This window comes from Onychostruthus taczanowskii, unplaced genomic scaffold (assembly GCF_017590055.1).
Source record: "Onychostruthus taczanowskii isolate IOZ18803 unplaced genomic scaffold, ASM1759005v1 scaffold31, whole genome shotgun sequence".
In the NCBI taxonomy this organism is placed as follows: domain Eukaryota; kingdom Metazoa; phylum Chordata; class Aves; order Passeriformes; family Passeridae; genus Onychostruthus; species Onychostruthus taczanowskii.
The window spans coordinates 8,718,287-8,743,485 of record NW_024500461.1 but is presented as its reverse complement, the minus strand read 5'-3'; the positions used below and the strand labels follow the sequence as shown (position 1 = coordinate 8,743,485).

Genomic DNA, 25,199 nt, shown 5'->3' with positions numbered 1-25,199 from the left:
CCCTCCAAAGAATGAGTCACAACTACGAAAAGCTGAACAACAGCAGAGAAACAAAGTTAATTTCTATAATCTTTTAGAATTTCATAAGGTTTCAAATGAAGAGTAAGTTTATAGTGGGTACCTGCACTTCTTATTCCACTAGGGGACTTCAAGAACTCACCCAAAAAACATCCCATTACCCTGAAGATGGCTGGAAATGTGTGATCAGATACCACTGCCTTACCTCAGTCTTACTCTTCAGACCCCTTCTCAGAGACTCCAGGAGAGTGTGCTGCATTAGCTCCTTGTACTCATCTTCTGTGTGGCTGATCTCTGCCAGGCGGTGGATGACACTGGTCAAGCAAAGGCTTGCGTTGTCACTGAGAGCCATATCCCCGAGCTGAGTGGATCAAGAAATGGGACCACATGAGTTTGGCTATGACACCTTTCTCTACCCAAAATCTGGGACAGAGCAGTACCACTGGACACAACATAATGAGTCCTGCAGAGCCTCAGAAACTCTTGAGAGCTTTCCTATAGAAGTTCTAGTCCCAAATTAATGCCCACCCTACCCATCAGGAAAAAAAACTTCTGGATTTACCAGCAGGCCCACACAACTAGAACATGCTGCAACAAACCAAAAATCAGCTTTTCAAGCCTGTAATGTGTCTTGTATCCAGTACAAAGGACCAAACAGTTCCAGGGCTCACCAGAAAGTTGTGCTGCATTTTATCTGCCTTTTGGGATACGCAGATGAAAAGGTATACAGACAAATCTTCAAAAACGTGTTTGTAGGAATACCTAAAGATGCTTTCTGAATGTTACGTGGCGCCAAAAACCAGCCAATGGAAGTAAGTTGAAAGTTAGATTAATCAGGGACATGTGGTGCATACAGCAAGAGAAGGAACATTCAGCCAACCTGGATAGTATAGAAGCAGTTGTGCATAACAGGGATGAGGAAGTCAGTATCCACTGTTTGCATTTCCTTGATGTGGGCTGTGATTGACTGAAAGGCTGACAGACGCACATCAAAGTCGATGTCATCCAGATGTCGCTGATCAAAGGCATTCAGCTAAGACAGAGCAACAAGTCGTTAATGAAAAATGATAGAAATGTGATCATATCATATTGGGGGAAAAAGGGAGCAGAGAGAAAAACTGTGCATACCTTAACAACATCAGTAATATACTTCAACTTAGTGTCCAAGTCAGATAAAGTCTAAAAAACACAAAAACCCAGTCAACTTTTATAGTTGATAAAAATTTGGATAACTCAAAACTTTACCACTTGAGACAAAAAATAAATAAAGCAGCAGCAATAGTCTTTTTCCTGTTGGAACCTTCTTAAGAGCCTTTCTCATGTAAGTTGGAGCATATGTGTTTCAAGTCCTAAGTTTCCAAATATCTACACTGTACGTTTCCTGTGTTTTACTGCTAAGAATTTATGTAAGTCACTTCAAAGTAATACAGAACATTCTACTATAAACTGTGAGAGAATAATACAAACAGAATTGTCTTCAGGATACTGAAATCCATTCTTATTTCATCAACATGCAGGATTTGTTGCAGTTTACGTGCTTTGCTAGGCTTCTCTTACACTAAAGATCCCTGGCTCCCATCAACCAGGCTGTAAGCAAAAACTTTTACAAATCTTTGTGCAGCTCATTAATTTCTATCACACAGAATTCTGTTATTTTCACTTCACACAAGAAGTAGAGTAAAAAGGTTTTTGAAGTCATGCACAAAGAGAAATACTCCTACTATTTTGTTCTTGACCTCTTAGAACAAATTAAAAAAAAAACCATAGAAAGATGTAGAAATGCAATACCTGAAATACCAAGCACAACTTGTTTCGAGACAGTTTGTTCTGGATGACAGAAAAAAGCTTTGCCAGTGGTTTGAGAAAGCTTGTAGGGTTTGAGCAATGCCTCAGCAAGTTCTGCACAGTCTCCAGAATGTCAATTTGTGTGCCCTGAAAGAGACACATAACTCTCAATAAGTACTGAGACCTCACAAGATTATTTCATTTCCTTGGGACATATTTCAAGACACGAAGTACACATTGCTGTACGTCATTCAGATCAGAGATACTGAACCAGAACAAAGAATTAGAAGGACACAATGCAATCATCAAATCTCTCAGAAGTACTTGCAGCCTCTCAATTAGAAACAATACAGTGTTAAGAGATGACTGTCAGCACGATAAAGACTTCTTTTATGTGTCCTTCCTCATGACTCAAAGGTCAAGAGAACTAACAGAGCTTTAAAAAGCAGTCTTTCTTGAATATGTGAAATGAACATTAACAGCACCATATACTTCACAGAATGGGTCAGGTTGGAAAGGACTACGGGGGTCAATTTGGTCCAATCTCCCTGCTCAAGCAAGGTCATCCCAGAGCACATGGCACAGAATTGCATCCAGACAGTTTTTGAGTATCTCCAGTGAGCGGGGACTCCACAGACTCCCTGGGCAATTTGTTCCAGTGCCCGGTGACAGCACAGTAAAGCTTTTGTATGATCTCCCTCAACAGCAATCACATGTGGTGCCCTAATGATTGACTGATTTAAAACCCCAAAATAGTACTGCATATGGTTTGCCTTTGCCTTTCATAAAGCAGCAAACTAATGCAGCACTGCCCAGTGCACCACACACACCACATACACAACTCCATGTATTCACTTTGCTGTCCAGATCCTGTGGCTTTGGGGTGCATAAAATCCACAGTGAAGAAGAGCAATTATTTCAAACACTGCAAGCAATTTGGTGGATTGACTAAGTGACAAAGAAAGTAAAGACTGCATTATAACTTCTGCAGACCTTCCTCATGACAAGAGGGAACAGAATCAGTCTGGGCACTGGCCCCTGTGGGCGAGTAGTGCACATCAACACACAGCAGCACCGCATTCTCAACAGATACAAATACGTAAAGACTTGATTGCAGGCTAATAATGAGAAATGGTATGTAATCAATATGACTTTTAAACAAACAAATACACTTGATTAAAATAAAAGCATATGTTTAGTAGGGGCAAGGAAATAATTTTACCTACCTGCTCCATGTTAGTCTGATAAAGGAAGGGGAGAAGAAGGCTCACAAGCACTGAATTCTGGCTCTTTTCTTGTATGAATTTGCTGATCCTGCAAAATTGGACAAGGTAATTTATTCTTTTATATCATTTCAATCACCAGTACAGAGCAAAGACGTCTGTCAGCACTAGTGTCATTTCACAAGGCTTTGTCAGCCTATCCAGGCTAACAGAGCACACCTACCAAAATCACAGTCCCAGCCTAAGCATTCAGTTCCACATGACTGCAGGCATTTCTGCACCTTTTTCTAACCTCAAGAGATATTAGGTTTGAATACCAGCAACAAAAAGAGCTACAATCAACTTCTGAAAACTTATCACCTCAGTAATTAGCAACTTTCAAGGTCAATGACAGATCCAGGTATTTACAACTGCTGTAAATTTTAAAACGTTGAGACACAGTGTTTTTTAATTTGGAAACTATTACAGTAAGTCTCTTTCTTCCTCCCTCCTTCCAGCTTTTTAACTGTTTCAGGCTCTAAGATCACTTACTTGGAAAGTATACTCAGCTCTTTGCTGACTTGAGCTCTGTACTTCTTCTTTTTCACCTTCTCCACATTTAACATTGTTTTGCTGAAGTACTGAAGTATGGCAGGAACATGAGGCAGGACCAAGCGGCAACCTAGGCTGAGGGGCTCTGTAAGAGATACAACAGTTAGCAACACCCAAGAGACTCTGCTGCAAGAAACAGAAGGGAGATCCAACCCTAAAGAAAGGGGAAATCAGGATAAAGGAGGGTTCATTAGTGAAGAATAAGTAAATGGGAGCTATGAACATGCAGGGCAGCTGGCAGCTGGGAAGAAGCACCAGCACGTGCTGAGACCAAGTCTAACATGTCTGAAATGGGATCAAAGAAAGCACACACCACTCTCCTCACAGATTTCAGTAACAGCCCTCCCAGGTGTAGGCTTATCAGAAGGTACCAAGGACATTCCTCAACAGTAGCAACATCTTCTAAAATGACTGGAGTATTTGTAGATGTGGTTTTCTTTATTCCACACTGACCTCTTGTGTAAAATCAAAGCTGCCATAACAAGGGCACATGCTCCTTTCCACTAGCTTTGAGTGTTGCAGGTGAAACATGTCTCCACAGCATCAAACACAGCATACTACTGTTCTGTCTACTAACTCTCAAAGATGCCAGGTCTTTCCAGTCAGGGAGCACAGACTAAACATAGAAGTGATACAGGATCATGTGCATACAGGAATGGGGCCTTTATATAAAATGTGGTGTTAGGCGCAGAGCCAAGTTAGCAATGCAGTTCATGAACTTGTATCAGTCAAAGCTTCACACACAGAAGAGGTCAATATTGCCCTCTTCATAAGGAATCCCTCTGTGCTCAGGACCCTGACACTCAAATGTGGACTTCACTAGTCATCAATAAGCAGGACTTTACAGTTCCTGAGCACAAGACAAATTTGTACATTGATGTTTCCATCTCTGCTGGGAGGTCCTCTTCCCCGGTATTCTTAGACATAATCTAACGCCTCCATCTAAAGCACCCAACAGGTCTCTCAGAACTCCCAGGCAGACATACCTTCTGTCACGTCTCCAGTGGCCATGACAACACAGTCAGTCACACTCAAACTGGAAACCTGCTCCGTGGGTTCAAAATCTGGGCTGTTGAGAAGGCTATCAGCGATGTCCATCACAAGGCTGGATGTGGCCTCCGACAGATTCTTGGCTGACAGCACAGCAAAAACATTTCTCAGTATATCACTCTCTGGATGATCTGGCTGCTGCTTGGCCAGTAAAGGGAAATACCTGAGAGAAAGATTATAAAAAGGTTCACTGAAAATTAGGTTCAGAATTTTCAGCTTATAATTCTTTTGTGAGAGAATTCACACAAAAAATAATGACTGTCTTCCATTTCAACCAAGAAAAAAGTGCACAAAAACCAGAACAACAGTGTCATCAAAAATACAACGAATGGAGGTTGAGAGGTTATCAAGTCCCTTTTCTAATCCTTTTTCCACAGCCTGAAATCTCCTCTTAGTCTGCTCCTAACCTAGTGATCCAACATAATTTTTAACATAAGTTTGTATATAAGGGTCATCATGTGAGGTGTCTCAAAAGAAACACCAGGTTTAGACACACTTTAGCAAAGGAAAAACAGCGAGTCTGTGGAAGAGACAAAAATCACTCAAGCCAGCTGAGGTGGAACTTCTCAGTGTCTGAATCAAAAAAAGCTCTTTTACAACTTTCAGTAACAGACTCTCAGTCACAGACTCTACGCTGAACTTGACAATATTCTTTCACAAAATAAAAAGAAATAGAGACTCACAAAACCACAAATGACATTATATATTGTAAAACTGACTTCCCATCTTGTAAGACTCAGAAGTCATTGGTCAAGAGAAACATATTCCTAAGTCAGACCTCCTCCTCACCTGTGAGTTGGGTTTGGGCTGCATATGTGCTTAGTTATTAATACATGGAAAAAGCAGCCTATTAAAAAAGTGAGTTCTTGCATAAACTGGAAAGCTTTCCAGCTGCTTTGACTGCTATCAAAAGAATAAGAGTCTAATGGAAAAAGAAAATATGGGTTTGGACACAATTATTCCCAGCCTGTTAGTGTGCCCCTTTTTCCTTGTGTTTTACGTATTCAGAAGTACTTAGGCTTCTTTGCCAGAAGAACACTTACCTGGGGTTCTTACTCCAGGTGTGAATGAGTTTGAGCAGAAAAGTTGGAGAATACTGACTCTCTGAAGCCAATCTGCAGACCTAAAGGAGAGAAAGATCAGATACCAACACAAGTAAGTAAAGCCACTTGAAAACCTCATCTCTACCAAAGACCTCACATTCTGTAGTTTACCTTTTTTATGAAGTAATTTCAACTTTTTATAAAGTAATTTTCCAACTTCCCCAATATTTATCAAATGACTCTTTAGATCATTTCACTCCTGTTTATGAAGTATTCCAGCTACCATTTTTGCCTTCCCTTGAAACTAGATTCCCACAACACCTCACATCTGCCACAGAAACTTAGCAACTTCTCCCAGAGAGGAGATTTCATACCTATGAAATCTCAAGCACAGCACCCGAAACTCACTCCTCCCACACTTCCTAAGCCCTGACTGCAGCATCTGTATCTCCACGGCCTCACTGAAGAGGCTGGAACATTGTACTGCATCCTGTGAATGGGACCTCCTAACAGGCTTCTGTGTCCAAAACAACCCCACCTCAGAGGTGGCCAGCCTGAGCCACACAGAATAGCTGCTGCTCCTTCACAACTGGACACAAGCTAAGGTGACATAGGGCACCCTCCTCTCTGCCACTCCACAGCCTAACAGGTTCCACCCAAGTCACACAGGTTGGCTTCCACTGTGACCACTGCTGGGCTGTTGGCGGGGCACCACTAGTGAACACACAGGCAGAGCAGGCTCCAGTGCATTCAGGAGTGGTAGGCAGAATGGTGCATGTGGGGTTTGGACTAGCTCAGTTTGCTCAAGACTTGAGCGTAACAGAAAATAAGGCAGGTCTGACCATCATAGCCAGGATCTTAGAAGTCTTCTTCTCTTGTCCCAAAGACTGGTAATATTATTTCCCTGCATAAAACAGAGATTTCCTGAATGATATATAATGGAGAGTAAACCATTAATCCAATCCCGCAGGAATGCTGCTGTGCAGGCTAACAAGCCTCTGCAGCAAAGTCCTGGGCTATGAACAACAGCAAACTCCAACTGCAGGTTCAACAGCCTTAAAGAAACTTGCCCTCTCTGTGAATTTTTTACACACCTCAGTTCTATATTTTTAAAAAAGGAAAGCACACAAGTCAAAACGATTCTTTTGCCAAAACCAAATCTTCATGAAGTTCACCAGAAAAAACTCCAGAGGGAGCTTCTGGATTGTACTACCCTCTAAGCTGCAAAACCATCTGTCTTCCTGACATATGTAAGGACAAGAGGCATTCTAACTATTTAGCAACAAAAGTACATCTTGTTCAGAGTTACTCAGAATTTGCAAACACCGTGCCCCAAGAAAGCTTTGAGTGCTTTGCTGACTGCTTGGAACTGCAATAGCCTGAACTGCAATAAATGTTCACTGCTTTTCCCATGTAGCACCCTGGCTGTAAGAAGACTCCAAGGAAAAACCAGGACTTCTCTGTTGCCCAGCAGAGTGCAATACAGAGCTGTATGCACTAGCTGGTACTATTTATCTACTCTTTGTCCACATAATCATACTACACATCACATATTGTTACTGGTAGAGCAAAGAAACAGTCCAGAAGTAAACAAACACAATGTCTAAAAAAGCAGCTCTGTTGTTTCACAGACTAGACCACTGCTCTTTAACAGGCTTTTCCGCTGCAAGGAACTTGGACATTTGGATACCTTAAAAGCCTCTGTGGATGAGGTCTCTTGGAGTCAGCCTCTCTTACTCAGTTAACCTTTTCATGGACACAACTGCTTTTAGAGCAGAGACAACCCAGCAGCTGGTACAGGCACTCCCTGACTACCCCAGAGCCACAGCACTGACAAAGACAGTATAATTTAATTTTAAATTCTGTGTTCTCTCTCCATCTGACAGCAGTGCATTTTCCAAGCTCAGAGGTGATCTGAATTTCTCTGATAAAAGCCACAAGGCTGTGCTTTGTCACTGTGCTCACATGGAACTCTTGGCACGCAGGCTCAAGACCAATTAGTCCACTGACAGACCCTCCTGGGTCCTTCCTTTCCTGTAGCAGCATTTGCTTCTGCAGTCCCCCTACCCAACAACTGTCACACAGAAAATAGCAAAGTACACCTAAAAATAACTCATATTATTTAGCTTCCTTGAAGCATCTAGGGAAGAAGTCTGCTGCTGTGTTTAAAGAACAAAGAAATGGCATCCATTTTATTCAGATGAATTAATTTGTACTTTAATCTGTGACTTGATTATCCAGGAATAATCAGAGAAGAGCCAAGAAACTGGCTGTGCACAGACACACTGGGATGCCACAATCTGTCCAAGGCCACATCCAATCTAGCGATGGACAGAGCTGACATGATGGACTTCAGTACAGCTGGAGTTTTCTGCATGGTACATGTTTCAAACAAGTTATTTAGAAAAACAAGAAATACTTACCTGAGGCCATACCACAGCATGGAAAACTGCATCAATCTCTTCCACACTAAAGCTGTAGGTCTCATAATCAGAAAAAAACTCTGCCACAAGCTTGAGACCAAGACGTCTCAAATTCTTCAGTGGATTAATCAACCTAGGTTGGACCTGTAACGAAAACCAACAAAAAACCCAAGCCAGTAAGACTTTGGCAGAACAAATTAAATTTTGAATTTAAATTCTGAATTTAAATTGTTAATTAAATTCTGAAATTAAATCCAGCAAGTGACTGACCACATCCAGATACATCCTTTGCAGAAACTTCTGTTTTCTCTTGTAACTTGTTCATAGTAGCAATCTACACCTCAGAGTTGACCTAAATGTTTCTAGAAGTGGCCTGCTCTTCCTGCATTGAGTCAGTTACACAGGACTCCTTCAGCTCATAAAAAAATCAATGCTGATAGGTTTAACCCAGTAGCATCTGCCCCCTTTGGACGCAATGCAGAAAGCTACACCACAATTAATTAGATTTCCAACTCTGGCACTTAAACAATTTTGTTTTATTCTTGAAAGGACAAAAATCAGCTCTCCAAAGTGAAGTTGTAGTTTGGACACCAAGATCTTCTGGGAAGAAACAGATGACGAGAAGGGGGGAGGAACAGAGAAGGAAAAAATGTGAATTGTGTCTTCCAGCAGAGTAGGGTGGGGGCTATAGAATTTGGTTACAGGAAGGTGCTTCCATAGCCTTGCTTGGGAAAAAAATTTCAGTAAGGGAATTCATGCAGAGCTGTATTCTGACTCTCCTCCCTGAGAGGAGTCTTGGCCCGAGTACCTAAATTATTTCCTTACTGTGCAATGCAGCTCACAGCATGAGCACATGAAGTAGCTCCACAGTGCAGAGGTAATGAACTTCAGCCTCAGAAACAACAAAGCCACATGAGAGTAAATGAAAGCCACTGTCTGATATTGGAGCTCTTTTGGGTCTCCATATCATGATCCACCACAAGTGGATCCAAGAATCCAAAATCACAAGCAAGTAAAAAGACAAAGAGGAGATGGTGGAAAAGGAACTGATCAAGTTCTTGCAACAGGACCTCCCAAGCTATGCTGAATGTGTACTAATGGAGTGCAATCAGCTTCCAGGTGGCAAATGAACTGTTTGAAAGCCCAAAGAGAGCACAAACCAGGATACTATTGCTAAAGGCAACCTCCAAGTGAAGGGATTTTGGGTTTCCCACTATCCAATTACCATAAGAGTTCTCTGAGATCAAGCTTTTGACAGGACAGAGAAACCCAACAGTGAACACAATCACCAGGAAATGGTAAATTAATAACTTGTCTTAAAGTGGTCAAAGTTGATGTTTAACTCTCCAGGCAGTATCAGTCTGCAATAAATTACTCTCAAACTCCAAGAATGTCTTCTAATTATTAGTCAAGATAAACAGATTTCTCACACTCTTCCCGGAGTTTTTAACAGCCCCAGGGCTAATGAAGTGCTAAATTAAGTTCAGACAAATAACACTGTCACTCCTGATATTACACAACCATGACAGAATTACTGTAGCAACTCTGGCAAAATGTGGCTTTCCTAGCAGTTAATGAAGCAGCTTTTAGAACTCCCGTCTCCTGTCCTCACTGAAAACATTCAGGCATATGCAATGCACTGCTGAAGTCAGACTGTGGGATACTGACATCCTCAAATTTGCTCATCCTCTTCGTAAATTAAGACAGTTACCAAGTTCTGCGCAGCCTGCAGGCAACTATGAGACCTTGGATACTGCCTATGGCAAGGACTTGCTTTGTTCAATGGAGTTTTTCCAAAGCAAGTTCTAACTGCAAATGCTCACAGCTGGGTACTGGCAACAACATGCCCATGGTGACAAAACATTCATTCCCACTTTCTCAGGCCATCACCTCATAATGCCTTTCAACACCACAGTGATGATGATGACTGTGCAGTTTGCTTGTTTCCTACCTAACATAAGAGCTGGCTCTGCACCAGAAGACTTTCCTGGCTCAGTGTTACAGTTTCTAAGCAGCTGGCAACAGACCCCAAGTAGCTGGACTAGAGCTCAGGGATGCCTGCGCTGCCTCCCTGCATACAGGGCAGCAATAAGACAACATGCCCCAACCTTCAGGTGCAATCAATCTTTAACAGGATGTTTTCCTCACCTGACCCCTTCTGCATGTACAGCCATTGCTCAGCAAGGGAAAAAACATTTTCAGTGCTCTGCAGATACCTGGCTGAGACCCAAATGGTAACACTGGACTCCTGAAACAGAGCTGAAGATGCTTCTAGGGTGCTGAAAGCACATAATGTAGTCATGTCCTTCCTGTGTCCCATGACAGGAGACACGCAGGGCAGATAATCACTGTGATCATCCACAATGCTGAGCTCCCCTGAGGTCTAGCACTGCAACAAAACACCTCATGGACAAGGTTTGCTCTAATGTCTTCAGGCAAAGAACTTTAAACTTCTCCTTCCCCTGCTCAAATGTTTTATCCTTGCCAAGAAACTCCATCTTTACAGCAAATTTCAATTTCCAGCCATAAAATCTTGTTACATGTTTACAACAGAACATTTATCTCTCATGCCCATCTCTCCATAAAACAGGTAGGAACAATGCACAGGGATCACCTCCAATTCTTTCTTCAGTAACTCAAACAAAAACACAGTTCAAATCAGTTTTCTAAGTACATCAACTCTGCCTGCACTGCTTGAGCCCTGCAGCACTTCCAGACAAGCACCACTGGCATCTATTTTGACAGACTTCTAATTGCTAAGCTTCACTCCACAATGGCATTCAACTTTATCTGAATCAGTAAAGCCCTGTCTATATGTGTAAGCTCAGAGGAGGAGGAGATAAAGAAACTTACTTTACATGTCTGTATATTGTTTGCATATACTGTACCTTCTCTCTTTGCTGGAGGATGCAGGATACCACAGCAGTCATGCAGAGCAGAATCTGTAGAATTTCAGGCAGGTATTGCTGGATCAAATGTCCCATGTTTTTCAACACAACCTCAAGACCATTGAAGAGGCTATGCTGACGCCCAAGAGGCAGGACTTTAGCTAAATCCAGCTCTGACATACTTTGAAGAACTGCAGTCTGGCAAGGCCCTGTGATAGGCAAAGGAACAGCAAATTATCTAGGGAAGCACTATGGAGACACCCACTACCAAGAATAATATTTCAGTGAAAAATAGTGGAATACCCTAAATTACAGATCCTCACAGTCAGATTTTTAAATATGAACAGCTCTGTGCCTCCATCTCTCTGATATTTAGATGTCTCCGACTGCTATAGAATCAGAGCACTTTACAAGCTCTCTTTACTGCCATGATACTCAGGCTAGCCTATGATGGTCAGCCACTACCCACTCCTGGTCTGCTACAGCTTACTTGCACAGCTGTGGCAAGTTGTTCAGTTTTTCTGACCTTGGACACATAAAACAGAGCAATCATGCTTTGTAAGGAGAAACTCAGGGAAAACCTAGTCCTTACCAAGGGTTTACTTTCATCCTTTCAAGGCATGGTTAAGAGACAAACTGAAGCACGTAACAGTACTAAGCCTATTTATCCTCCCACACTTCTACAGCCAGGAAATACCAGACTCCCAGTTTTTACGGCCTATTTACCATTATTGAATTGCTTCACAGCTTCAAAGAGTAGATCCAAGAACATCCGTATCTCTTCTGGCAGTGAGCCGGCCAGAAATCGCAGAACGATCGACATGCGAGTGCTTGCTGAAGACTTGCCCTGTGTTTTGCTCCCTGTTTTGTTTCTCATTCTGCCATAGAGAATTCTTCAAGAATCAAAAAGAGGTTGCATTAGCTTTCAGCAAGCCATCTGTTTTCCAGCCTCTTATTCTGCAGGAGAAACTCTGTTTAAAAATATTCTCTAGTGAAAGTTCTCCCTTCAGGTTCTCCACTGAACTACCACATATTGTCCAAAAACATCTTAGTCAAAGATCAGCTTCTGCTTCTACAATGGAAGCTCTGCTGGACACTTCAGATATAAAACTGGTTACCTTGCAGGACAATTCACATCACTGCAAATAGCTGGCAACACTCAATGAACTGAAATGTCCTTACAGTCCTCTAATCCTTAGCAGAAATAGTATGTACCAAAATGCTGTTTTTAAAGAAAACACCATTTGCATAACACGTTATATAAATGTGTTAATAAGAAAACCATACAGAATATCAGAAACTAAGTCATAAAACTATACCATTAACCATGAGTTTATCTCAACTATTCAAAATGAGAAGCAGCATTACATCTCTCTGATCATGGTACTCTGCCATGAAGCTTTTGAACTCACACTTCAGAACACACCTCATAAGAACAGGGATGAGATCTGGTCGATGCTCTGTTTTTACTACTGTGGTCTCCTCTGAAATACTGAAATGGACTATCTCTTCTTTAAAGCTCTTGTCCTCCAGTAGCCTTTGCAAGTTCTCCCTGAGAGTAATAAACATTATTTGACGGTGGGTAGTGTTATAAAAATAGACAGACACACAGATACATCTACACCTAATTACCTACCTAACCTTGCTGTGTACAAAATATTAAAGTACTATTTTCTCACCCTTTTACAAAAAAGGTGTTTTAAAAGCCAGTAAGTTCAAGCTAATTATGTAGACAAGTAAGTCCTGGATGTATTCCAAGAAATTATTTAACTATAAACTTCAGTTTTATGCTGTCACTTTCTTTGGATGGTTATAAATCATCAGTACAAAAGACATCTACTACTAACCACCATTCTGGGACAGAATGGAAATGTTGCTATTTTTCTCTAAACAAAAAAGAGACACTGATCAACCTCAAGGCCTTAGTTCCTCTCTTAGAAACAAAACATACAGCTGGCTAAAATTAAAACTTTACATATACATGTCTTCAACAAACACAGCATATCAAATAAAACTGACACCAAAGCACACTTCTGATATGACAGCGGGCTCATTCACCAATGCTGAAAAAATGTAAAAGCTTTTACCTGTATGGAAGTAGATGAGGATGCTTGTATGTCATTATACAGTCAAGAGCTATTCTCTGTACATTCTGGTCTTGATGAGACAGTAACTGCAAATAATAAAAGAAAGAAAATGAGTCCCTATCTGGGGGCAGAAGTGCTTACTGAAAACAGTGAAACAACCCAACGGCGACAGGCTCAAGCAGGTTTTGGACTAACTTATTCAAATGGAAGCAGAATGTATGTGTTGCCAGTACAAAGCCAAGATGTACATGCACAACTTCTACTCATAAAAAGGGGCATGGCTGCTGATAGTTCATATATACTTTTCCTTCCTACTTACAGAGGACAGTTATAATATTATGTTTTTTCATAGCTGTCTTTTGGACCACTATGAGTTTGCATTTATCATCAAAACCAGTTATCAGCTGTGTATTTAAGAAGACTGGATTAAAAAGCAGACTATGCAAACCATTCCAAGATATCTGTATTTCTTTCCTGTGACAAACACAAACTACTTGGAAGACTTGGTATGCAGAGTCTCAGTGAGATTCGCCCTCTCTTGAAGATGACTCTTCATCACCTAGGCACGAAACACCAAGGAGTGGTCACAGCACCCAGACTACCTGAGTTAAAGAACTGCTTGCACAATGCACTCAGGCACATGGTTTGATTCTTGGGGGTGTCCTGTGCAGGACCAGGAACTGGACTCAATGATCCTGGTGGATCTGTTCCAACTCAGCATATTCTGTGATTCTGAGATTCATTAGGACAGTGAAAAGAAGTTGAGAAATAAAAATCATTTCCCCAGGCAGCATCTTTATCAGTTCTTCAGTCTGCTACTAAATAGCATAGGCAAGTGTCATCAAAGGTCACTTTGCCATGACGTCCCTATGCCAGATGGACACACCAGCCGTGACAATGAATATACTAAGACAGAAATGCAAACAGTAACTGATGAAATAATCCTTCTTCTTGTGCCAGGCTGTTCTTTCCACAGTGATTTGACCTTTACACGACTGTCCAATATTTTGCTAAGAACACAGGCAAGCAAACACGCTGATCAACTGTTTTTCTAAGCAATACTTTGAGATAGACTGAAACAGAGTGGATGGCTGCTAGAGATTCTTAAATTCAGAGGCTAAGGAATGGAGCTTTCAGCTCCACAGCCTCAAAAAACAAAGCTGGCAACAATGAGAGCAAACCCCAATGACCTGAACAAATCCACAAACTGGGAACCCAACACAACCCTGTAAAATTAAAAAATTAAAACTGTTTTAAGGATTGTAATATACAGACTTAGAATCCCTCTTGACGTCATACTTTTGACAATTCTTTCAGGGAAATCCCTAGAGTCAAGCAAATTGAATATTCTTCAAGAAGAAATTGTTTTTTTGATGCTTGATAATCTCTTGTACATACTGGCCATACTCTTAGTACACAAAACACTATAGGACAGAGACAGATCTCCTTAGATCTCCCCCAAATTTTGTATTCTAAATCTTCCTCCAGATCCTCCATGAAGTGTAAGTGAAACAGATATCCTCTGCAGCCACTCTTCCACCTTGCCAAAGACTACTACTTGTCTGCTGTCAGATCTGTTTGCCAGTGCCACTCCTGCCAAATGGAGCCAGGTATCTTAAGCAGGTCTTTGACCAAGGGGCTCATTTCAAGTGAAGCCTGTTAGAAAGTCCTCTCAAGGACAGCTCGTTTTTCAGCCATTACAGCTGAGTTCACAAAATGACAGGTTTCCTCAGTATTAGACACTGCACTCAAATAAGAAAGAGGTAATTTATTAGCAGGCATTTCTAAAAGTAAGCAGATAGCCTCACCTGGGTATACAAGGCATTCAACTTCTGCTCCAGATACAATGCACGAGGATTTGAGAATTTTGAGAAAACTTGTAAGTGGGCTATTAGTTGCCTGCAAAACAAAGCAATGATTTTTAAAATACCCAGGAGACAAACAAACAGGGAGCTTAAGTTAAAATTCATTAACAAGAAAGAAAACAAAACACAACAAAAGAGGAGCCCAAGTCTTCAGCACTATTGCAGACATCTCAAGAAGCATCCTGCTCACTAAGCAGCTCCTTCCAGCTGTCACTTCACTGCACAGAGAATGCCTGTACTTCAGCAGCACTGGGTAGGCTCAGTTTTTTCAAGAGAAAGGGGTGCAGTCAGGATGCAGCTTACTTCTCTCTGCCAACCCAACCCAGAACACCAAAATTCTCTATTTATCCCTTTGTTTATTCACTTGTCCATAACTGGTGCCCATGTTGCTCCTACCAATGTGATGGGCTGCATTCAGCTACAGACTGTACTGGACTTAACATTGGGCTGCAATCACAGATGGGAGTCAGTTCCTCTAGCGCTGGCAGGGTCACCTCACCTCCTCCTCATGGAAAGGGACAGAGAAGACCAGGATAAGTGAGATTTCCTCTATCATGTGTGCTGTGGGATTGGTAGAAGCTGTCCTCATTCAGCTGCCAATTCACACTGAACCCTCCAGACACCTGAGCTGGGCCACCCTCTTCCATGGCCAGGCACAGACGAGGGATGAGTAGGATGCCTTCCAGGAACCCCACAGGGAGCCTGGGGCAGGTGCTCCCTGCTTCAGCCAGGCCTCCCAGGAGATAGGGTGCAGCCCCACAAGGGAGTCCTCCCTGGCACAGGCCTGACCCGGGAAGGGAGGTCACTCCACAACTCATTAACACACCCCCGGTAAATCTTTCATGCCTTTGTTACAGCTACTGGGAGCTAACGTTTCCACTTCACTGCACAGATGTTCTGAGATGGAGGCTGGAAAGCAATAAAATATCTTGGACTACCACTGGATTTTAATTGCTGGTAACTTGCAGATACAAGTCAGAATCTGGGAAAAAAATGAAACACCCACAGGACACCTGGGATGAAATGACACTTTAGGTCACATATCAAATATTTGTCTTGTTCCAACATATAAGGTGACATTTTGAAGTTCTCTGTCATTACAAGGGCCATCCTTTGCAAAAGAAGTGTCAGAATATAAATCTTTGTGCTGTATTTGTAAGGGATATTTGACAGAGGTCATCACTGGGGAGAATTCATACAGAGAGCAACTTTCTCCTTGTATTCAGCACTGCAACAATGACACTAAGTAAATGCAGCTTCAATTTACCAAATAAAAACCTTGGTCCCTAAGAAGACAAGATTCATAACAGGCAGAAAATGGCAGAATCCCAATATTAGAATACCTAAACAAATAATGTCACTTTTTGAAGTGTTTGGCAATGCCCACACTTTTCAAAGACTAACAGATATGCACAGAGAAGCCAGGGAATTCAGGTACAAGTCTCCTTCAGAATACTACACATTTTTTGCTTAAAATAAAACACACCACAGACAGGTCAGCAGGGAATGAGATAATGATAAAACCCGGGCAACATATTTGGATTTTTAGTACTGTACAGGCAGAATTTCTGACTTGTAATCTACTGAGAAATTATGAAGCACAAGCAAAAGGAGAAAAAATAATATATACAAAACCACAGCTTGTATCTCAATGTGAGCTGCTGAATCTGCCTTTCCATGAGAGCACTAGCAAAAGGGAAAACTAAAAATACTTACTTAGCAGCAGCTCTTCTTGTTTTCTTTTTTGGTACTCCTATACTAATTGGTTCCCCTTCTTCCTTTTCTTCTTCTTCCTCCTCCTCCTCCTCCTCCATAGCAACGTCATTCATCTCTTCAGCAGGTACTTGTTTTGCTGCTATGGTACCACTAATTTTCCTTCTGAGATCCTGAGATGGAGCCACTAAGGAATCTGCTGGGTAGTACTCATTTCTGTGTTTAAAAAAAAGAAGGAAGGAATTAAGAAGCCTAAGATTTTTCAAGGTTTCAGGGCAACAACATCAACTAAAAACCTCACCATTCTTATTGTAACATCTTATTATGTCCATCATACTGTCTGATATGTGCACACATATGCAAGGGGCAGGAATTTGAATCAGCCTCTAACAAAATCAGTATTTTCCCCATCCTGGGGGAAAACACGTTGGTATTCTGTGATTCCAAACTAAAGTGTGTTTTCATTAAAGAGGAACTTTATTTCCACTGAAATCACTCTGTAACTGAGTAATGAGACTGACCACGTCAAGTCAATGAATGAGAGACTGAGCAGCAGAGACCTACTATAAGTTTCATTTCAGCCTACTTAATTTCTAACAGAATCCACAATCCAATTAAAAGGTTATCTCTACTGGAAACAGACATGTCATCAGCCATGCATTCATGAAATAAAGTCTGCAATGGGATAGCCAATCTTAAAGCTCAGCAACACATTGAAAGCAATGTGTCCACTCAATTGAAAAATAAATCTTACTTACCGAATGAATCTCAAAAGAAGTGGGGAAAGTTCCCGTGATCGAGGCTCCACTCTGTCTGGAAACTTATCCAGTGCTTTCCAAAGTAGGAAACGGTAATTTGTATGGTCCAGCCGTTCACTGCAATCTGTTCTACTCCTCAGCTGCTCCAGAAAGACAGCCCCCACCACTCCTTCTGGCATCTTTTCACTTTCTGTTTCAGCAATGATCTCTTCCTGTTCATCTAATTCATCCTGTAGCTCCATTTCTACACAAGAGATAAGAAAATCATTTCAGGTTACTTTGTGATCACCAGTAGCAAGGAATCCATCCACCATTACAACAGTAACACATTGGGTGACATGCACTTGTTTAGACACAACTGTATTTAACACTGACCTGAAAGACAAACATTGCTTAGAAAGTGTTCTAGGATGCCTTGCAACCTTGGCACTTCTCAACTGGGCTCAGTTCCCTTGAATAACAGAGAAGTTCACAAATGGCTGCATACTTCTGACTCTGTATTGAAATATGCCCATAGGTAAACCTCAAGAGCACACATAAGGAGAGTGTGCAGAAATTCCACAGAGCAGGAAGATGGTCTGCACCATTACACAGGTTTTGTCACTGTTCCTGACCAGTCTGAGCAGTGCCAGCCTTAAGCAAAGATGAAACTGCTGCATGGTTTCTTCACAACCTGCAACTCCCTCCTGCAATGCAGGTGCCCTTTTGCAGCTACTGCTTGGTGTTTAGGACAGGAGACACACCTTCCTCACAAGCCTCTCCACTCCTGCCCTGGACATGACAGAAGTACTGATTCTGAATTCTGCCATCACACATAATTTTGGGGAACTTGAAAAACAGCCACATAATTCACCATTAGCTGGGTTACTATGATAACCATGCTTAGGATAGGTGACTTACCATGCTTAGCATAGGTGACTTACCAGCATAGCTAGCAGCCCTCTCCAAATGCTCATACAGGACCTTCCAGAACTGTTTATTCTCCATTTCCTTTGCATGAGAACTAACAAAGCAGAATACAGCATGAAATTAGAAGGAAGATAAGAAAAGGCAAGCGTCACTCAGCTAGTTATCAACTACCACAATCAGAGGCTTTGATCACTGCTTTAATGTGGCTGTCCAGAGACAGGACATCTGCACAATGCAGCTGTAGCACTTCCGTGCCTCTTCTCAGGGATCCCAAATGTCAACTGTTATTAAAATAATCTGGTTGTATCCCATGACTTCAAATGAACTAAAATTGAGTAAAAATGTTCTCAAGCCTTCTACTGACTTCTGTACAGCAAATCATATAGAATCAAAGGAAGAATTACCATGGACATATCTTTTGAAGAGCTGATTTAATTTTTTTTTAATTAATTCACTGATTCGAAGAGGAAAATCCCATCCTTTTAATCATACAACAAAGGGAGGAATAAAGAAGATGAAGTCATGCTGAAAGAAGTCACTTACTTTTTCACCATGGTAAGACTTCCCTACTCTTTAGTATGATTTAGAGGTTTTCCAGTAAGGACAGAAAAGTTAGCAGATGAGGAAACAGAGAGACTTCATGTTCCTATATTTGTGAAACATAAATCAAACCCTGCTACCTCTGACTAAAAACTCTTGTTGAAACTCTGAGTTATTTGACTGTACTTGTTGCAAGTTCCCTTTAAAGTAAAAAAAAAAAAAATTCAGGAATTGAAGAGTCTACACAGGCTGAGATTTGAGAGATCAAATTAATTTCAGAAGATCTCACATGAAGGTTCTCATGCACAAATCTCTCCAAACTGGACATTTTTTACTTCAGCTTTAGTTCACAGAAGAATGAAAGGAATGTCCTGTGACACAACTACAGACTGCAGCATCCAACTGCATACACTCACCTTATAAGTTCAATTACAGGATCCCAGAGAGGGCTGAAGTTAATATAAAGCATTCCTAGTAAATACCGAAGAGGCACCTAGAATGACATACAACACCATCTTGTTGAGATGCAAAAAACAGTAGTTAAAGATCAACTAAGCTCCTCTAACCTTTCTTTCTCTCAAAGAGGAAACTTTGATCTAAGAAGTTCTCAGAAGTGCTACAAGAGACGAAGGAAGTCACACATAATGATTCCTTCATGTGGGATATCTAGAACCCATTTACTTCCTCATAGCTTCATGTGGAAATCTAGAACCCATTTACTGTAAGCTACACTGAGATCTCATAACTATACCAAAATAACATGAACATGGAAAAACCAGTTCAGCACAGATGATCTGGACTGTCTCTCTCGCCAACTTCAGTGCTGCCATAGCAAAATCAGGGACCTCAGACAGATGAAAGTTTGCCCAGAGGGGTATTCACTGCACTAGGCCTAATAGCATGTTCTCTAGGCTGGCTCCTCACTGAGTTACGTGGAGAAGGAGTGACCTACAATCCTTCCTCATGGATGTGAGGCCCCCGTTAGCTCAGCAGCAGAGAACATTCAACAGGCATAAAAGATTTCCCTGCTGAAGCAAGATCCAGAAGTGAGGTCACCAATGGCCAGTGGGAGTCCTACCAATGTTCAACCACACTGAGGACATGGCAAGGTCATGAGCTTAAATTCACTCACATCTCGCTCCTCCCTGGAATCATCTGCCTTCCTTTCCATGACACCAAACCCAGATTAATCTGACTGTGGGCCATTTATCTAGATACCACTGTTTTACAACTAAACACAGCCCTGAGGACAATGGGATCTGTGATCCCTACTAACAAGTACATTTTCTAAAACCTAATCTGGAAGTTAATTGATTTTTTTGACGCACTCTCATTAAAAATTCTGCAATCCATGTGATGAAATAAGAACATTCTCTTAGAGTAAAGGAATGTGACAACTGCTTTTTGACAATAAATCCTTACCTCCTGCAAAGATCCACTTGGTATTGCAGGCTTCACTATGTCACATCTTAGTTTCCTCAAATGAAGAAGTTTCTCTCTGTAATCATTCACTGTTGCTGGCACAAGTTCTGCTTGGAGCAATATGGCAAATACTGGCTGGAATTCCCCTGTGCCATCACCCTGAATAAACAAGTGACATGAATACTGTTAAGAGTACCTTTATCTCATTGAAAAGTACTTCAAAAAAACTATACAGACTCACAGCCATTCTGGACAAAAAAACAAAGTCAAAGGACTTGCTCTGGTTTCCGCCATTTAGACAAACACCTGAAAACACCAGGAGGTGGGGGACAAAGAAATAAAACTGGAATGTGAAAGGACAAAGGCAGAGGACCTTGACAAGATATATTTTGTTTCCGCAAAGTGAACAACATTTCACACAAAACATGAAACACAGATAGCTTTGAAATGTTAAATGAAAAGCTTTAGCCCTACCTCAATCTGTGCAGAAGGTGGATTATCAAAATGGTTTAGAATTCGAACCGTCAACAGCCGGACCTATTCCAAGCAGAAGCATATGTCAGGCAATATAAATTGACACATACACACCTACAGAGAGGTTAATGTCTGACACAGCACACTGATTTCACTAGGTTCATCTTGGAGCTGAGAAACAGATGAATTCCTGTAGTCTAGGAGGCAATTGGAAGTGAATGCATTACACTCCTGCCCTGATTTACCTCGAGGGAAGAGGCAGGGCTGACAGGGCTAACAGTTAACCTCTGTTAACTCACACCCCACTGACACAGGTCTAAGTAGACACTATGGAAATAATAGCTTTACACAGTCTCATGCTTCTCCTTTCAGACTATAATTTAACTAAGTTTACTTGTGTTTTATTGTTAAAATACAAATTGCTTTGCATGTGCTCAAAACAGCAGATTACCTTGGAAACACCAGTGGAAATATTCGGATGCAACTTCTCAAACAAGTCCATTAGGTTCCTTTGGGAAAGGGGTTCCTGGCAGCCACATAATGCCAGCCTCGTGTAATAGAGATCAGCCAACAGCAATGCAGAGGGGTCTGAAGGGAAAGTGCTAAAACAATGGATGATTTTTGTGGAATCATGAAAATGGAAAGCACTGCAACAACACTGGTATTTAAAAACAAGGCAGTAGTGATAACTACAACATTAAGGGAAAATTCCACTATTTCAGACTCTGCTTGCACCAGCAGGAAAGTGAAGTCAGACTTCACCAGCAATTGACTTTAAGCTGCAAAATCAATGACAGCCCAAGAGGCACGAGATCCCTCCCTTGTGTCAATCAGGCTTGTCATGCTGAGACTTGCATGCTGGACACACAGCTGCAGAAAATAAACCTGCATAGTTCACACAAGGGCTTCTGCTACTGCCCAGGTGCTCAGTCAGTGACCAACAGAAGAGAAATAATCTAGACTTAGTTGAGACCCCAGGAACCCTGTCTGCTCACAGAGAAACTTCCTTCTGCTACCTTACATCCCTTGCTCCAAGCAAGCTTCACATCCCCTGCCCAGAGCTGACAGGAAAGCATTAGGCTAAAGCCCACTGCCAATAATTCCTGTCTGATCTAGGCAAGTTGTTTTATCTCCATCATGCCTCAGACATGAACACCATAACTTCCTAAGTGAAAAGGATGTTTTGAAGCTCAAGCCACAAAAGATCTGGAGATGCTAGAGAGAGATTAATGGTCTTCCTAAATCCCTCCAGCCAGACAGTTTTCTTTGCTAATTGTAAGTTAAATAGAGTCAAAATAAATAAAATGAGTTACACAAAATCTCCTCCCATTGTGGAGCAAGCACAAACATAGATATGTAAGGACATGGTGGAATCCCAACACCACGAGCAAACTCAGGCTTTTGACAGAGCTCAGAAAGTGCTGCTCCTGTCTCTTTTATCATTATAATGTAACACAGAATTACTAAATGTAGCATTCCGAAACAAAACTAGAACCAGTGTAGCACTCCAATGTAAAACCAGAACCAACTTATTTGACACACTACCCTGCAGCTAAGAAAGCATCAGTTTGAGGAGAAAATGTCATTGAAGAGGAACTACATCTACCTAGTTTTCAAAAAAAAGTGCCTACAACTTTGCTCCATTATGTAGCCACAATACTGAAACAATGCACCAGCATAACAGAATCGGCAGCACACAAAGAAGCATATAACCAGCTCTTATATAAAGGCAAAGTCAAATTTTTGCCCTACCAAGGAAAACCATGAAGCACCACAGAACAGGTAGAGTTTACTTACGTCACCAAGCTCTTGACACGCTCCACAGGTAACAAATGGAGTACTTCAGCAGATTCCACCAAACTAAGTAGAGTACTTACAGCTTGGCAGGCCACAAACAGGTTTCCTGGAGCAGAGAAAGAACAAGAACATCTTGTAAATTTACTCAGCTCTCAGTAACTTGTGCTTGTGTGGTGCATGCCCATCCTGAAAAGGCTGGAGTCAGAGAAATAAGGTAGCATATGGATCCCAGAACTGGCATGTGTATTTTCTAACCATAACACATAATCATAACACACAAAATAAGTGCTTCCCTGGCTATCAAAGTAAGTGCCTCCACCAGCACTGAAAGCTGTGACAGCTCCCAGTTTGCATGTTTCCATCACACCCACATGTGCAGAAAGCAGGGATCTGGAGCTAAGCACTGTGGCAGGAGTCACAGACAGCACTCTGCTAAAAAAGGAAGAAATGCTGCCAAATTGATATGAGCGTAGCAAAAGCAAAGCAAAAATACGTACTGATGCTACCACCACACAGGTGCCTATAAACTCTGGAACTTTGGCAATGCACTACTGTGTAAGATCTTTAAATCTCTCCCATGTACCTAAATACTGAGTATTTAGTGAATGGCAGGTGGGTTTGCTGAATTTTTTCTCCTTTCTAAACCTCTCAGACTCCTTTAGGGATGGAGGATTTCCCAGAAGCACAAGATAGCCAATGCCCTGCCAGGCAAGAAAGGGCAATTCCTTTCCCATCACACTTCTAAGTTAGCAAATAGGTTGCTTTAAAAAAAAAAAAAACAAAAAAAAAGTAATTTCCCCTCCTTTGTTTCTTTCCAGATTGAAAAAATACTGTTCCTAAACCAGGCAAATTCAAGAAAGTTTTAAAAATATTTAATTGTCTTACATGCTGCCAATGGAAAAGAAAGGAAAGTAAGCATTCATATCCTATTTATTCCTCTGCAAACATTCCTGTATTCTAGGTTGCTTAATTCCCCAGGTATGTGATTTCCCAGATCCTGCTAACCATTAACTTCCACAAGGAGCTCCTCAAAGAGAAAAGAAACATCAACTAATGACAGGAGGAAATTTTCTCCATCTATCTGCATAGTGTAAGGACAGTTCCCAAGCTGCAATCTGCATGCCTTTTGGTAGCAGTATGCCCATACTGGACAAAGACAGCAGCTTCCACCTCACTACAGACACACCTGTGTGATCAATAAGGGAAGCAGTTCCACATTGGCCCTGAAGAGCTGCCAGTGATACCTTGCTGTTGCTCTGACCCAGTTTTCAAGCCTGTTTCCTTGCACTCCCCAGCAACCAGAACACCAAAATCACCCGGCTCTGGACCTTGCACTTTGCCTCATTGCTCAGAGGCCAGGAAGGTCAAATGGAGCACAGGGCTGGGAGCCTTGCACAGGCAGTGAGAGAAGACTGGAGTCATAGCAGAAGGTGAAGGAATTGCAGGAATTGTGGAGGTGGGAAAGAATGCCAAGGGATGAAAAAAAGCATCCAGGAACCCCCAGTTTGGGAGAAGGGTGAAGAAAAACAAGCAAATATGTGTAATATGGGACAATAGGAGGCATGAGTATAGGACTGAGGACGCATTTATTTTCTTTTCCCTTATCAACAAAGGAAGAAATAGCAATGTGCCTCTGGCACACACACAGAGCCTGAGCAGTGCTGCTACTACTGGCAGCAAAGATGAGACCCAAGAAAATAAATTCTAGATATTCCTTTTTTAGGCTAAGTACATTACCAATAAAACAATCGTGACAGCATGAAAAACCTGCAAATATGATAAAAGAAAGACGTAAATGCTTAACAAATCTTCTTTAAAGAAGAAAAAGCAATAAAGCTGATTGGTGGATACAGTTAGGAATATTAACAAAGATATTATAATTGGAAAATGACAGACAGCCCTTACAAACAAAGGAACAATGAGCACTCAACCTGGAGCATTCTAAAACTTGTTTATAGTTTGTCACAAGGTCCACTTTCTAGCTCTCTGAGTAACTGCCCTGCTCTATGCAGGCTCAGGTAATTTTTTTTTCTGGCCAGAGAGGGAAGACAACCAGTGACCATCTCTTCCTGGAAAAAAGATGCAGCATTTAGAATTGGTGGTGCCACTTGGGTCAGAGATGGTATGGTGGTTTTGGCATGGATAGAGGCAATTTTCTTCATAGCAGCTAGTATGTCGCTCTGTTTCGGATTTCTGCTGGAAATTGCTGATAACAGAAGGACGTTTCAGCTACTGATGAGTAGCACTCACACAGCACCAAGGGCTTTCCTGCTTCCCACCCCACTCCAGCAGTGGGGAGGCTGGGGGTACACAAGGTGTTGGGAGGGGTGCTGTCATTTAACTCCAGCCAGCCACCAAACCCCGTGCAGTTACTTGCCCACTCCCCCACCAGCAGCATCAGGGAGAGAATCAGAAGGGTAAAAGCTAGAAAACTTGTGGGTTGAGATAAAGCAAAAAAGCCATGCACACAAGCAAAACAGAACAAGCACCTGCTTCCCTTGGGCAGGCAGGTGCTCATCCATTTCCAGGAGAGCAGGGCCCTATCAGCCCATGCAGTGGTGACTTGGGAAGACAAATGCCATCACTTCAAACATCCCCTCCCTTCCTCCTCCT

General features: G+C 41.7%; 1 protein-coding gene across 1 annotated transcript in view; it reads right to left on the bottom strand.

The window, feature by feature from the left end:
* UTP20 (UTP20 small subunit processome component) overlaps window positions 1–25,199 on the bottom strand; it is a 63,525-nt gene that overhangs the window by 22,014 nt on the left and 16,312 nt on the right. Inside the window, exons 15-36 of the mRNA XM_041409716.1 lie at window positions 22,587–22,692; window positions 21,241–21,391; window positions 20,790–20,852; window positions 20,316–20,474; window positions 19,310–19,386; window positions 18,368–18,447; window positions 17,445–17,688; window positions 16,690–16,902; window positions 14,917–15,007; window positions 13,109–13,194; window positions 12,448–12,573; window positions 11,748–11,914; window positions 11,022–11,230; window positions 8,134–8,277; window positions 5,711–5,790; window positions 4,604–4,830; window positions 3,558–3,702; window positions 3,030–3,117; window positions 1,807–1,950; window positions 1,147–1,197; window positions 899–1,051; window positions 224–379 (exon numbers count right to left, since the gene is read on the bottom strand). Of these exons, the coding sequence (XP_041265650.1) occupies window positions 224–379; window positions 899–1,051; window positions 1,147–1,197; window positions 1,807–1,950; window positions 3,030–3,117; window positions 3,558–3,702; window positions 4,604–4,830; window positions 5,711–5,790; window positions 8,134–8,277; window positions 11,022–11,230; window positions 11,748–11,914; window positions 12,448–12,573; window positions 13,109–13,194; window positions 14,917–15,007; window positions 16,690–16,902; window positions 17,445–17,688; window positions 18,368–18,447; window positions 19,310–19,386; window positions 20,316–20,474; window positions 20,790–20,852; window positions 21,241–21,391; window positions 22,587–22,692 (2,960 nt within the window). The remainder of the gene's footprint in view (window positions 1–223; window positions 380–898; window positions 1,052–1,146; window positions 1,198–1,806; window positions 1,951–3,029; window positions 3,118–3,557; window positions 3,703–4,603; window positions 4,831–5,710; window positions 5,791–8,133; window positions 8,278–11,021; window positions 11,231–11,747; window positions 11,915–12,447; window positions 12,574–13,108; window positions 13,195–14,916; window positions 15,008–16,689; window positions 16,903–17,444; window positions 17,689–18,367; window positions 18,448–19,309; window positions 19,387–20,315; window positions 20,475–20,789; window positions 20,853–21,240; window positions 21,392–22,586; window positions 22,693–25,199) is intronic.